At 54.3% G+C, this 13,950-nt stretch overlaps 2 protein-coding genes across 2 annotated transcripts in view; one reads left to right on the top strand and one right to left on the bottom strand.

Moving 5' to 3' along the window:
- The first annotated feature begins 2,396 nt into the window (after positions 1–2,396).
- On the top strand, positions 2,397–10,635 carry IDH2 (isocitrate dehydrogenase (NADP(+)) 2). Its single transcript, XM_033167321.1, has 11 exons — positions 2,397–2,610; positions 4,408–4,499; positions 5,181–5,346; positions 5,749–5,909; positions 7,047–7,190; positions 7,376–7,512; positions 7,720–7,871; positions 8,676–8,788; positions 9,380–9,477; positions 9,970–10,062; positions 10,188–10,635. Exons 1-11 carry the CDS (start codon positions 2,496–2,498, stop codon positions 10,270–10,272), a joined length of 1,356 nt encoding a protein of 451 aa, XP_033023212.1. The 5' UTR covers positions 2,397–2,495; the 3' UTR covers positions 10,273–10,635.
- A 137-nt stretch (positions 10,636–10,772) lies between these two features.
- The window catches only part of ZNF710 (zinc finger protein 710), a 20,294-nt gene continuing 17,116 nt past the window's right edge, over positions 10,773–13,950 (bottom strand). The window contains 4 exon segments of the mRNA XM_033167326.1: positions 10,773–11,621; positions 11,864–12,038; positions 12,469–12,660; positions 13,084–13,950. Of these exon segments, the coding sequence (XP_033023217.1) occupies positions 11,452–11,621; positions 11,864–12,038; positions 12,469–12,660; positions 13,084–13,950 (1,404 nt within the window). The 3' untranslated portion in view covers positions 10,773–11,451.

Here is a 13,950-nt window from a genome sequence, read left to right as displayed (position 1 = left end):
TTTGAGCAAGTAGGAAAGAAGCAGTTATATTCTATTGTCACAAGTGCTCACATGCAGCATGAGCCAGTGCAGCCCAGACTGAGTGACCCCCACAGCCCTGGAGATTTCATCTCTCACACAGGGAACCCTGGCTCTGCCCTGGTGCCCCCTAGCTGGGCAGGCCTTCCTGTCCCCCTCTCCTCTCTTCCCCAGGGGGAATGTCCAACTGGCCAACCACTGGGTAGGCAAAGCTGAGTAAGGGGGAACCTCCAAAGCAGACCTTTGCCTACAACTTCCACCACCCTTCACTGTTGCCTCATTATGCCTGGGGCTGATGGGAGTTGCAGTCCATGCATGCTGCCTCTGATCTAGTCAAGAACACTGGTCCATCAAACTTAGTGGCATCTCCACCAGGACTGGAGTGGGGTGAGCCTTTAGCCCTCTACATGCTGCTGGACTTCCCAGCTCCCATTTGGTTGGAACTTTGATGAGTGGAGGTGTAGGGGTCAGCTATATGGTGCCCTTGAGGCAGAGCTTGGGGGCAGAAGCCCCCACTTGGCAGAATGGGCAGGACAACACCACCCCATACACAGCCAGCACACAACTCTAAAGGGGGTGATGGTCCGAATTAAACGGAGAGACTGAATTAAGTCCAAAGTCTAAAATTGCCCAACTGCTCTGCTGGCTGCGGCCTTGCAGCCAAGAGGGCAGAGGGGCAACTCCTCCTCATTCCCCAAACTCAAGCTGGGGTGGTCTCTTGGCAGGCTGCTCCCTGATTGGTGGTGTTGTCATGGGTGTTGCTGGTACGTGTGTTTGCATGACTCCTTTCTTGTGTTCCTGCCCTGAGAGCATTTAAGGTCCCGGCTGTGTCAGTCAATCAAAGTTTATTGTTCTAGCCAAAGGCTAGAAACCTGCAGCCATAGTACCAATAAAACAATAGAGATCATACATCCACAATATGAGCCAACGTCAATGATGTAAGACAGAGGTTGCCAGATACACCAACAAACTCAAATCCAGTTTGATTTCAAATTAAACTTCCAAATTACCACAACTTTATAGTGTTTTATCAAACTCCCTTTTCCTGATATTTATTTGCAGCTGGTGGATAGAGGGCCACACTGTGTGTTACAAAGCTATTATTGTCACCCAAAGGAAACTGGACCGTTTCTGCCGGGATGCACTTGCTTGCTTCTGTGAACAAAGGTTTCAGAAAACGATCTTTTGGGTCTCTATATAAGGGGCAGGCTAACAGATGTCTAACAGTGATGTCTTCCAACTGAGGCTGACCACAGATACAAGGATTAAAGGAATTCAAGGAAGAGGAGCATAGCTTTGGGCTACCTCCACTGCTGGAGACAGGATGCCTCTTAAATGCCGGCTGCTGGGGATCACAGGTGCACACATGGTCTGCTTGTGGCCTTCCTTTTGGGGTATCTGGTTGGCCACAATGAAGACAGGATTCTGGGTGGCCCCTCTTTGGACTGATCCAGCAGCCAGGCTGTTCTTGTGTTTTGACCTTAACAGCTGAGCCACAGTGCTGACCCTGGGTGGTTCAAGCCAAGAGCAAAGCAAGGGCTGCTTAGATTGCACTGTGCTCAGTGCCAGCTCTGACCTCCCACCATGCCCATGGGTACTAACCCTCCAGGCCCAGCACCTGCCTTCCCAAAGAGGCTCCCCCCTCCCTTTGGCTGGGTTGTCAAGAGGGCTTCTTGCACCTCCAGGCGGAATGGAAGGAGGGTCCCTCTTAGGAAGTCCCCACAGGGCTTCTCTCTCGGGCACCACCCTGCAAGGCAACCCAGCCTGGACCCAGATCTGCTCTGCTCCAGCCCCTCTTCCCCGGGTCTATTTGCTGCGACCTCCTGGATTAGTGGCGACAGGCGGCTGCCGTCAGTTTGCAAACAAATGACGCAATGCCCTCCGGCTCTTCCAATGCCCTTCAGCCCCGACGGCAGTCCAGGCAGGCCACGTCCAGCACAGGAGCGCATCCTGGGAAGCTGCCCTTCGCCTCTCGTTTCGATGGATGTCTTTTATCAGCAGCCAGGCCTGGCCTTGGCGCTCCCGCCCGCCCGCCTGTCTGGCGGCTGCAGCTACTGTTACCCAAACACAAGGCGAAGCAGTGGGGAGTAAGGGTAGCCCTCCTTGCTGGGCGTCTAGGGCACCCCACCGCCCAGCGTCCCCACGAAGGCCACATTTATAACGCGGGGGCGGGGGGCGGGCACCAAAGGCAGTGGAGCTGCTGCCGCCCGAGGGAGGGCAAGAGCGTAGTACCCAAGAGAGCCAAAGGGGCAGGAAAAGAACAAAGGCCGCTGTCGCCGCGTGTCCATTTCCCGGGTGGCCCACTTCGGCCCTCGGCGCCCCGCCCCGACGGGGAGGGCCCAAAGCGCGGGGACTTAGGGGGCAGGGCATCTGCTCCGCCCGGCGCGCCTCGGCTGCTCGGCTTCTCCTCTTTGCCGCCGCCGCCGCCACTGCCGCCTGCACGTCCTCCATTTCCTCTTCCTCCGTCCGCCGCCACGATGGCCCACTACCTCCGCGCCGTTGCTCCGGCCGTCGCCTCGGCCGCTTTGGGCCGCTCTCCTGCCGCGCTGCTCCCGGTGCTGAGCGCCTCGCAGCGTCCGCCGCACCGGCACTGTGAGTGGCCGGGGGGGGGGGAGCGGAGTAAATAGGGAGAGGGGATTAGAGCTGAGGGTCCCGGTGCTGCCCCCCTCCCAAGACCTGGCGACGGGAGCCACCTCTCTAGCCCCGGAGAAGCCGGCCAGGCGTTTGCCCCCTCCAAGATATCCGGCGCCATGGCCGTGCCCTTGTGTGGCAGGGTCCTGGAGCGCCCCGGCTCCCCCGTCCGCCGGTGACCTTGCGATGCCCCGCCGGGCCCCGCCGGCTACCTTCCTCTGCCCCTCGGCTCGCTCGGCTCCGCCTGCCATGCTGGGCCTCCCCAGGGACTATATTTAGAGCCACCTCGGGTGGAGCTGCTCTCGCTGAACTCCGTGGCAGCCAAGGCGGCTTTGCCCGCCTCGGGGCACCGGGAGACTCGGGAGAGTAGATTGTCTCTCCCGGGAGACCTGCAGCTGCGGGACGCGAGGCCCACATGGCAGCCCCTCTTCGGGGGCACTTTTGCCCCGTCTCGAAAGTGGTCCGGGTGGGGTGGGGGGGAGGCGGGCAAAAAGGCTGGCCAGCTTGGGGGTTCCTGTTGCACGGAGCAGAAACTGGCACAGCGTACAGCTGGTCTGGAGGGGGCATTAACACCCTGTCTGCATATACGTGCTTGCCTCATTGAGGCAGTGCCAGGCCTGGGAATGTAGGTCCCGCAGTTGCTTTGCTTCTGTGTCGCCATGAACTCTCTGCATGGAAGGACACCCCCCCCCCCAGCCCCACATGCACACCCTAAGGCTAAGCCCCTGTGGAGGCCTCTTTCCAGCTTGACCAAGACTCCTTTTCCTTCCTCTGTGTGTGGATCTCGAACAGAGGATTTGGCTGCCCCCTGCTCTGCCCTTCCTGCTTTGAACAGCTAGCAGCTGGCTCCAGGACCTGTTGGAGAGCCCTGCTAGTTCACTCTCCAAGGGGCAGGGAGGAAACTGCAGAGGGAGGGTGTGCCTGCTGCTCCCCTGTCGTCCTCTGAGGGTGACCTTGTCCCTTGGCCGGCTGGCTGGAGTGGTGGAGTTGCAGGTCCTGGCTGTGGAAAAGGGGCTGCGGGCAGATCCCCAGCGCAGGAGCCTCACCCCAGGCGAATGTGCTTGGATTATGGCTTGTGAAAGTCAGCAGGGCTTTGGGCTCAGCTGGGATTAGTTAGAGAGCCACTGGGCAGCAGTTAATTCACTTTCTCTCCTGCCAGGGTCAATCACAGGGTACCTTGGCCTGACTGCTTTAGCTCCACTCTGTGTTGTGCCTATTCTCAGTAGAGCTGGGGAAATACTTCAGATTCTTAAGATGCACCAGCGTCAGTCGCTGTTTACATACACGAAGGGGGAAAGGCTTGCAGGAGAAGCGCAGGCAGCTTCCATAAGGGAGGCAGTTTATCAATCTCTAGGTCCCACCAAGGATTAGGAAGAATTTAACATTAGGAAGAACTTCCTGGCAGTAAGAGCTGTTCGACAGTGGAATTTGCTGCCAAGGAGTGTGGTGGAGTCTCCTTCTTTGGAGGTCTTTAAGCAGAGGCTTGACAGCCATCTGTCAGGCATGCTTTGATGGTGTTTCCTGCTTGGCAGGGGGTTGGACTGGATGGCCCTTGCGGTCTCTTCCAACTCTATGATTCTATGATTCTATTATTTGTTTTGAGAGTGGTGTGCTGGGATGGAGACACACACCAAGGCCCTGGGATTTTTCTTTCAGTGGTTCTAGCAGCTGCACCCTGGCACAGCCCACATCACACAATTGTTTGGGTGCTGGAGGTTGTCTGTGGTGTCTCTTCTGCATTCTGACATTTCTCCACAGATGCTGACAGAAGGATCAAAGTTGCCAACCCTGTGGTGGAGATGGATGGTGATGAGATGACCCGGATCATCTGGGCCTTCATCAAGGAGAAGGTACCTGGAAGTTTTGGATCTGAGGGGCTGGCAATAAAGCAGCAAGGACCACGTGTTGATGGCCTGTACATTGGTAGCACAGTCATGTTTCTAAAATGCTCAGAGTTTGTGGAAGGGTGAAGAAAGGGGCAATAGAAAGTCAGAGGACTGGAAAATGTTTCTCTTTGAAGTAGGCTAAGGCGGTCTGGGCTTCTCAGCTTTGAAAAAGTTCCCAGGGGAAGTATGATAAGAGATTTATAACCTTATTCCACATGCAGCTATGAATGAGTTATATAAAGTCAGACAGCCCCTGCCAACCTGGTGCCCTTCAGCTCTTTTGGACTACAACCCCCTTAAGTCCCAGCAAACATGGCTGTATGATGATGGGGCTGATGGAAGCAGAGCTATACTGGCTGAGACTGATGGGTGTTGTAGTCCAAAATATCTGGAAGGTTTGGAGGTGGGGAGGCTGGGGTATGTTAGTGTCCCATTTCCCCACAGACCAAATGGAGCTTGGAGAAGACACCATCCTTGCAACAGGAGGGAAATTGTGTGAATAACATGTAATTATTATTAATTTTTTAAGTGCACATTTTGCATGCACGTCTCTGATGGGCCTTCTGCACTTCCTCAGTGGTGTGTTGATCTCTACTGCGGGGTCTGCATCTACATACCTTTGTCCTCACTGCCTTCCTCCCACAGCTGATCCTGCCCAACGTAGATGTCCAGCTGAAGTACTTTGACTTGGGGCTGCCGCATCGGGACCAGACGGATGACCAGGTCACCATAGACTCTGCTCTGGCCACCCAGAAATACAGCGTGGCTGTCAAGTGTGCCACAATCACCCCCGATGAAGCCCGTGTGGAAGGTACATGGGAAATGCCCATGGCAGGGTTCAATGAATCTGGCATGACCTGCGCTCCAGGCCCCCTCTCCCAAGGGGAAGTCACTTAGCCCAAAGCAGATTGCAGCTCACTTTCTTGTGGGGAATATTCCTCTTTTCTCTTGGGATGGATTGAATGGCTGGTGCTAAGGCAGTGGATTGGCAAGGAGCAGAGAAAGCTACCTTGTTTGGGTCAGACTCTTGGTGTAACAGGCTCCACTGACAGGCAGCAGCTCTCCAGGGTTTCAGGCAGGGGACCTGGAGATGGAGCCTGAGATTGAACCAGGGATCTTCTATGTGCAAAACAGATGAACTCTGCTGAACTGCCACCACTGGTCTCTTGCTCTGCACCTAACTACTTCTTCTTCCCCTCCGCACTTCCCCTAGAATTCAAGCTAAAGAAGATGTGGAGGAGCCCAAACGGCACCATCAGGAACATCCTGGGTGGGACAGTCTTCAGAGAACCAATCATCTGCAAGAACATTCCTCGCCTGGTCCCGGGCTGGACAAAGGCCATCATCATTGGCAGGCATGCCCATGGTGATCAGGTGGGTTGGAATGGAGAGTGGGTGGGTGGGTGGGCAGCTGGATTGGGAACAAGGTGGGATGTGCAACTGGGAGAGTAGAGCATTCTCTTCTCTACAAACCCTCTGGGATAGAGCAGGGCCAGTCAGTCTCTCTTACCCCTCGGCAATTGTGTTTTGATTATCTGTCTGGCTCCAATCTGCCTCCCCACCTCAGACAGGCATGCACAAAGTCAGGAGTAGCAGGGGGAATGTTGTTGGAATCCTGCTGGCTGAGTCAGGAAGTGATGGCAAGAGTGCAGAAAGCTTTGAAAGAACCTCACTGATAAATCTCCTTCATCCTTGAGTACCAGGTACTTGGTTTAAATACCTGTCCTAAATTCAAATGCTGTATAATCTTCTATAGGAATAGAATCAGAAGAGGAAAAAACTAGAATTTTCTTATAGTAAATGCCCTGTTCTTCATTGAAGTGAGGAGGACATTTGGAGTCCTTTGGGGTTGGCTCCTCCCATCTTCTAGAGGAGGGACCAGCTGCCTTGAACTTGACTCCTTCATGCTCTCTGTAAAGCAGACTTTGCAAAAAAATGTGCAGGGAACAAACAGGCCCCACTGTTGTGGGTGATGAGTGTGGTATGGTGGAGGAAGGATGGATGGTCATTGTAAATGCCCAGCTACAGCTGCCAGAACTTCCTTTGGTTCAGTTTACCTGAACCTCCAAGGGCAGGTCATAACTGGGGGATGGGACCGGGCCAGGCATATTTGCCCCCAAATTCCTCCACCTTCACCCATGATGTTAAAAAATCTATGTCCCTCTCTAGGGTGTGTGGAGGAGGTGGGTGGCTGTAAGCAGAGAAAAATAAAAACCGAAATTAACTGGAAAAACCCAATCCCTTTGTCAAGGGCTGATGAAGCAGGGCTAGTCTAGAAGCTAGGAGTTCAGCTCAAATTGCCCCTGCCTCCTACAGGTGGTGGGGTAAACCCAAATGATTCCAGAGGTTCCTCCCTTGCTCTTCTACAGGACAGTACTGTGGATCTTAGCTACAGAATACATTGGGAGGGAGCAGGCCCCCAGCATGGGGCTAATTAGGGGGTTTGATGTGGGGAGTCGAGAAACTTTGATACTGTTGGGCTCTCCTAACATTTGGGTTTCTGCTTTCCAGTATAGAGCCACAGATTTCGTTGTGGAGAAGTCTGGGACGTTTAAGATGGTCTTCACTCCCAAGGATGGCAGCGGAGTCAAGGAGTGGGAGGTGTACAACTTCCCCGGCGGAGGCGTCGGCATGGGCATGTACAATACAGATGAGGTGAGGGCAATGCCAGCTGGACCCCTGCGTTAGTTGCTTCCAGTTGACTGGGTCCCCTCCATGGGGCGAGGCTGGCTGGTGCATCTTGGGGACCCGCTGCTCCCCTTTGAATAGCGGGGTGGCAGCTCCTGCAGGCTGGTGCTTCTGGGTCACGTCCCACTGAGGGCCCTGTCTTCCTCCTGCAGTCCATCTCGGGCTTTGCCCACAGCTGCTTCCAGTTTGCCATCCAAAAGAAGTGGCCCCTTTACATGAGCACAAAGAACACCATCCTCAAGGCCTACGATGGGCGTTTCAAGGACATCTTCCAGGAGATCTTTGAAAAGTGAGCCCTTGTGACCCCCCTCTTGGTCTAAGTCAGGAAGCTGTGGGTGGGAGTTGCTTTCTCCCACCTTCCCCAAAACCCAGCATTGCCTGCTGAAATCCTAAGCGCCAGAGCACCTCCCTGTTGGGATGGGTTGGAGGTGCTGTGTGAGGAGGATTGAAGGGTTGATGCTGCATGAATAAGTAACCTCTTGTCCTCCACTGCCAGGCACTACAAGACAGATTTTGACAAGCTCAAGATCTGGTACGAGCACCGTCTCATTGACGACATGGTGGCCCAGGTGATAAAATCGGCAGGTGGCTTTGTTTGGGCGTGCAAGAACTACGATGGAGATGTCCAGTCTGACATCTTGGCCCAAGGTGCGGCGCTGGGCGGGGGGGGGGGGAGCTGTGAAAGGCTGCATTTGGTCTGCAAGTGGTGTGTGTGCTAGCAACTTGTAGGGACCAGAAAGCAGGGGGAAGGAGTTTGCTCTATTCTTGCAATAGCACCGCAGAACTTGGCTTCCTGTGTGACCAGGGCACTTCCGGGAGCTAGACCCTCCCATGTAGGGAGCTGCCACTGGTTCATCTTAACTGGCAGCACCTCACCAGGAGCCTTTCCCAGCCCTCTCTGGAGACGTTGGGGATGGAATCTGGGATCTTGTATGCGCAAAGCACACACTCTGCTACTGAGCTATTGTCTTTCCCCAAGACTGCATAGCATTCAAAAGGGCAGGTTTCTGCTCTCAAGGGGGGAAGCAGTGTTGCTGAGGTCTTCATGAGATTAATGGTTCTCAGAAGGGAGACTGCACAAGGCAAGACCGGAACATTTTACATCCCGCTTCCTGCCCTTCTGACTAGCATCTCAGGAGATGGGCTTTTCTCTCCCTGTGGCTGTTCTCCAGCTCTGCTGCAGTTGTCTGTTGCCAGAGTGGAGATGGCAGATCAGATGCCCCGCTGATGGTGAAGCTGGATAATTCAGATGTTTCTTCCTTCCTTGCGAGTCAGCTGAGCACTTGGCTTTAATCTGTTGATATAGAGTGCCAGGTACCCCATGCCCCAGAGGGGAGCACCGCATAGGCGCAGGAGCAAAGTGGCTCAGGGACCTCCCCTTCCCTCACGGAGGAAGATGTGGAAAGCTGATGTTGAGGAGACAGCCAACAGGAGTTTGGCTTTTTTCCCTAGGGTTTGGCTCACTCGGCCTCATGACTTCCATCCTCGTCTGCCCGGATGGGAAGACCATCGAAGCGGAGGCAGCTCATGGCACTGTTACACGCCACTACCGGGAGCACCAGAAGGTGGGTCAACTGGGTGGCATGTGGCTGTGGAGGGGGCTCACCTGGCCCCTTCTTTAGGCATATCGTCTCACTCTTTTCTGTACCAGGTGAAGACGCTTTCAGCTTCCCAGGCTTTAAATAGCTTCACCCTTTTAATCCACTGAGTCTTAGATTTGCCATGTACTTTTAGTGAAGATGTGCTAGTTTGCTTGTTGCTGCTGAAAATATGCTGCTTATTATAGTTTTGCCATTTTATTTTAATGTTTTATTGCTGTAAGCTGCCCAGTGAACACTGTGATTGGAGGATATAAATACTGCCAATAAAGTACCGGTAAATGAATGAAATAGACCAGTGGGAGAGACGTGAGTGCCCTCTTCTGGCCAACTTGCTGCATCTGCATTCTCACCAGACTAGGGATAGGGAAACTGTAGTCCTATAATGTTGCTTTAAGTCTCTTTAAGTATTGTCCATGCTAACTGAGGCTGATAGGGTCCAACAGCCCCTGGAGGGACACAGGTCTCCCCTTCTCTCAAGCTAAATGCTTGCTGGTCTGCCACCTCTGTAGCACTGGCTGGCAATTAACTGTGCCTATCTGTTTTCCTCCCCTGCAGGGCAATCCCACCAGTACCAACCCTATCGCAAGCATCTTTGCCTGGACAGGAGGCCTGAAGCACAGAGGCAAATTGGACAGCAACGCTGACCTCATCAAGTAAGGGCCACTGCCCAGCAACATGAAAAACAACATTGCTGTGGGAGAGCAAGTTGGTGGGGAGGGAATAGGGCTGCAATTATGTCAGGCTCACGACAGAGATTTTTGAAGTACAGGCATAAGAATGACCCAGATACTGCAATGGGAGAGTGCCCTGGGCCCCCCAGGGGAAAAGGTGTACCCTAAAGAAGGAAAGATAGAGCTCCTGGAAGGTGTTGTGAAAGGCCTGCTTGAAGGTGAGCGTCAAGTGTGTTGTTGGCACACTCCATCTTGCATATCGCTGCATCTGCTAGTTGCTTCAACAAGTGATGCACAAATCAAATAACAGCAGTAGCACAGCAGGACTTGAGAAAACAAACAAGCTTTGCTCCTTGCGAAACAAGAGTGAGGCTGGGCCTGGCCTATCAGTCAGAGAGCCAAAGGCTGCAGGGAGGTGTTGGGCCTTGCTGTTTTTCCTCCTGTGCTAGAGGCTGTTCTTTTTTCTATGGCCAGGTTTGCTCAGACTCTGGAGAATGTCTGCATTGAGACAGTGGAGAGTGGTTCCATGACAAAGGATCTGGCTGGCTGCATTCATGGATTAAACAAGTGAGTATTCCTGGCCTGCTGCAAAGCTAGCCTGTGGTTCCTACCTTCTCTCTCGAGAATTGAGGAAGCACAACTTGCCACCGCCTTGGCCTTTTCATGCTCCCCCTCCCCTTGTGCATTTTCAGTGTGAAGCTCAACGAGCATTATTTGAACACCACTGACTTCCTGGATGCTATCAAGAACAACCTGAACAAAGCTCTGGGCAAATAGGAGCAGCTGGAGGAGGGCGCTGGAGCGTGCTGGTAGGGGGTGGAGGAGTGCACAGCATAGCATGGAGGCACACAATGAAGGAAGGGGGATTGCCTCATTTTTAACAGAACAAATTCTGGCTGTTTGTACTGTCAACCAGAGACATTTTTGTGGCCTGGTTGTTTTTTTAAAACCTTTTTAGCTGCCCTACTTGGGCTCCAATAACATGTCCCACCTGCTGCTACTGCTGGCTTGGGGGAAGGTCTCAGTGCTGGACCCCCCCCCCCCCCGCCAGGCGGTCATAATGGTTTGTGCTGTAATTTATGTACTGTGGTTTGGGCCTCATGGTACCAAATAGAGCTATTAAATTATAGCTTTTACACATGGCTTGTTGTTTTTATTGCTTCCCAGTGTCGACGGTCTGTTACGGTGACCCTATTCTGGGGAAAGGCAATTCTCAGCCCCCCTTGAACCTCTCCCCACACACCCTGTCTTTTGATTCAGCACCAACCCACCTGGCCCTTCTTCCAAAGAGTATTCCTTTATTGCTGAACTTTTTCAGAACAGAAAATAAACACAGTAGATCTATGCACAAGTGGGACAATCCACCTTGTGGAAATGACATAATAATTTAAGATGGCCACAGGCTGCACAGGGATGTTCTCCACAGCAGGCTGGCTTAACTGCTCTGCCAGGGAGAGGGGATGGGCAAAGGGGCACTCAAGACCCATTTGGTTTTGGGGCAGAGACCCTGCTGTGTGTCCCCCTCTTCTTTCTTTCTTTTTTCTTTTTTTGCGCAGGGCAGAGGTAGTTTGTAAGAGAAACATACAGGAGCTGATCCAGTTTGGCTCTGCAATACAGCCTGGTGTCTGTAGCACTGAGCCCTGGCTGGTCCTGGCCTATCAGCACCACTACAAGGCCTTCTGCTTCTTTGTGCTGGGTGCAAGGTGCTGTGGGAGGTAGTCTAAGGCAAGTGCTGCCCCCTCCTGGTCCTTTCAAGCTGGAGAGAAAAGTACTGCCAGCCCAGCCCAGCAGCAGAGACCAGTCAAGGGTTGGTGGCAGCAAGACTTCCACAGATCCAGTGCAGGACTAAACGGCCAAAGAGGGCAAGAGTAGCAAATTCTGTGTTGCCTGAACAGAGCTTTTTTGGAGGGGATGGAAGCAGCTGCCCGTCCCCTTCTTCACCCAGCCTGCCCCACGCTACAACATGCTGTAGTAGGCCATTTCCTTCATGGCATGTTCAGTCAAGGCAGACTCGTTGGCAGGGTTCCCCACCACCCCATAGTCATACGAGTTTTCCTCCTCGTAGTCCTCCATCTCCTGCTGTCCGTCCATCTCTGCATGATCACCTGCCAGCTCCAGCATGGGATCTGAGGGGACAACAGAGGACAAGTGGTGAGCAGCACCTGGGCGGTAGTGCTGCGATGGCAGGCAATGTGGATTCAGCACTGGCCACCACAGCCTCCTTTGCCAGCAAGCCAAGACAGCCTGCAGAGGGAGCTGCAGTGCAGCCTTTCAGCATGAGAAGGCTGCTTCTACCTTTCAGGGCTTCTGGGGGGCGGGACGTGATGCCTTAGACCCATCCCTTCAGCTCCCTCCCCACCCCACCTACCTTGGCTGTCCAGGCTGATGTCCATCACCCCATGCTTGACCTTCATGTGCCGGCTGAGGTTGCCCTTCAGGTTGAATTTGCTGGAACAGTAAGGGCACTTGAAGGGTTTGCTGCCTGCGTGCAAGTGCATGTGGCCCAGGAGGTTGTACATGCGGTTGAAGGATTTCCCACACACCTGTGGAAGGTGGGGTGGGAAAGGGAGAGGATCACCTGTCGGTGGAGACTGGGGCAGCTTGGACTGCGGGCAGCAGGGGAGGGATTCACCTGCTTGCATCCACCCCAATTCCCCTTCCAGGCAACGGCCAAGAACCAGGATCCACTCCACACAGCTCTGAAAGCTCTCAGCAAAATAATTTCCGGGCTCAGTCCAGGCGGCTGGCAAAACCGGAATGACTAAGCTGTGCTTGAGAGGAGGGTGGATATGTGGACATCCAGTTGCTCATGTGGGAAGTGTGTTCTGCAAATGACCATGCCCCTCTGGGAGTTGAGTCTGGCCTGTCTTTGCAGGCTCTGCCACTGCTTTGCCCTGGCAGCAGCCCTGATCTCAGACTCTTCATATTCCACCACCCGTGGCAGCTTCTGCTCTTTGCACTTCCGCCACCTACCTTGCACTTGAAGGGCTTGACGGGCGAGTGGACGATCATGTGGGTCTTGAGTGTCTGCTTCTGCACAAAGGTCTTGAAGCAGATGTGGCACTGATAGGGGCGTACACTGGTGTGGATTAGCATGTGGCGCTTCATGTTGGCTTGCAGCGTGAACTCTCGCCCGCACACTTCACACTTGAACTCCTTCACACCCTGAAGACAAGAGCAGGCAGGTAACAAGGCTTCATTGCAGCCAAGAGGTACCACCCAGTCCCACCTTGGCCAAGGAGGACAGTGCTAACAATGGTGTTTTCATGCTCAGTAGTTTTGGGGGGATTTCAGAGGAAGGGGGAAGAGACAAGGGCACTTTGGATCCCCACTCCCTCCCTCCTATGGAAGCAGTTTTAAACCAAATTGTGGCAAGGCCTCTTTTTCAGAATCCAGGTCTGTGGTGACCAAGGACAACAAAAAGAGCAAGCCAGCTAAGGTGAAGCCCTTTGGGTACCCCTTCAGGGCACTGCAGGTAGACACACACACTCCTATAAAATAGCTTAGATCCACAGATGGGAAAGGCTTCGGTTACTCAATATCCGACCCCCCATGCCCTTCAACCTGGCACTCTGCTGCCTGGCCTACCTTGTGGGTCAGTGAGTGCTGCTTAAGATGATGGATCTGGCTGAACTCCATGCCACACTCGGTGCAGACGAAGGGCCGCACGTTCTGGTGCTTCAGCATGTGGTTCTGCAGCTGGCTGCGGTAATGGAAGGACTTGTTGCACTCTAGGCAAGGGTAGAGGGTGGGCCCCTGGTGGGTGGCCAGGTGGCGCTTGAGCTGGGTGAGGGTGGAGAAGTCCAGGCCGCACTCCACGCAGACGTGGCAGCGCCCGCTCTCATGCTTGCCCTCGTGGGCCTTCAGCTCGCTGGGGTAGGCGAAGCCGCGGCCGCAGAAGCGGCAGCTGTAGGGCTTGATGTCGGAGTGCAGCAGCATGTGGCGCTTGAGGTGGCTGGTCTGGGTGAAGGCCTTGTGGCACACCTGGCACTTGTGGGGCCGCGTGCCCTGGTGGGTGAGCAGGTGGGTTTGCAGGTGGCTGGGCTGCTTGAAGAGCTTGCTGCAGTGCGGGCAGGAGTGGGGCTTGATGCCATTGTGGCCCAGGATATGTGTCACCAGGTTGTACTTGGATGTGTAGGACTTCTCGCACAGGCGGCACTGCCAACGCTTCTCCACCAGGTAGGAGTCGTCTATCTGGACGTTGATGTCCAGGCGGTCCAGCTGAACCTTCTTGCTGTGCTCGCCGTGGGCCTCCGCCTCAAAGTCCAGGGGCTCCTGCCACACAAAGCCCAGCTCGCTCTTGCCCTGCCCTGGAGGAGAGTGTGGCACAGGATGCTCCAGGTTGATCAAGGGAGGAGGAACACCAGCCTGGAAGCTGCAGTCACTGGAGAAGGCCTCTGCACTCCCTGGAGTGCTGTCCAGGCTGGCTTGTGGGGTGCTTGGAGCCTCTCCTCA

Source organism: Lacerta agilis, chromosome 13, assembly GCF_009819535.1.
Source record: "Lacerta agilis isolate rLacAgi1 chromosome 13, rLacAgi1.pri, whole genome shotgun sequence".
Lineage (NCBI taxonomy): Eukaryota > Metazoa > Chordata > Lepidosauria > Squamata > Lacertidae > Lacerta > Lacerta agilis.
This window is presented reverse-complemented; position numbering and strand designations above follow the sequence as displayed.

Bases quoted from the DNA above. Each gene is read 5' to 3' on its own strand.
- IDH2 (XM_033167321.1), top strand. From the start codon at position 2,496: ATGGCCCACTACCTCCGCGCCGTTGCTCCGGCCGTCGCCTCGGCCGCT. The intron at 5,347-5,748 runs GTACATGGGAAA...CACTTCCCCTAG, and splicing joins CGATGAAGCCCGTGTGGAAG to AATTCAAGCTAAAGAAGATG. The intron at 8,789-9,379 runs GTGGGTCAACTG...CCTCCCCTGCAG, and splicing joins ACTACCGGGAGCACCAGAAG to GGCAATCCCACCAGTACCAA.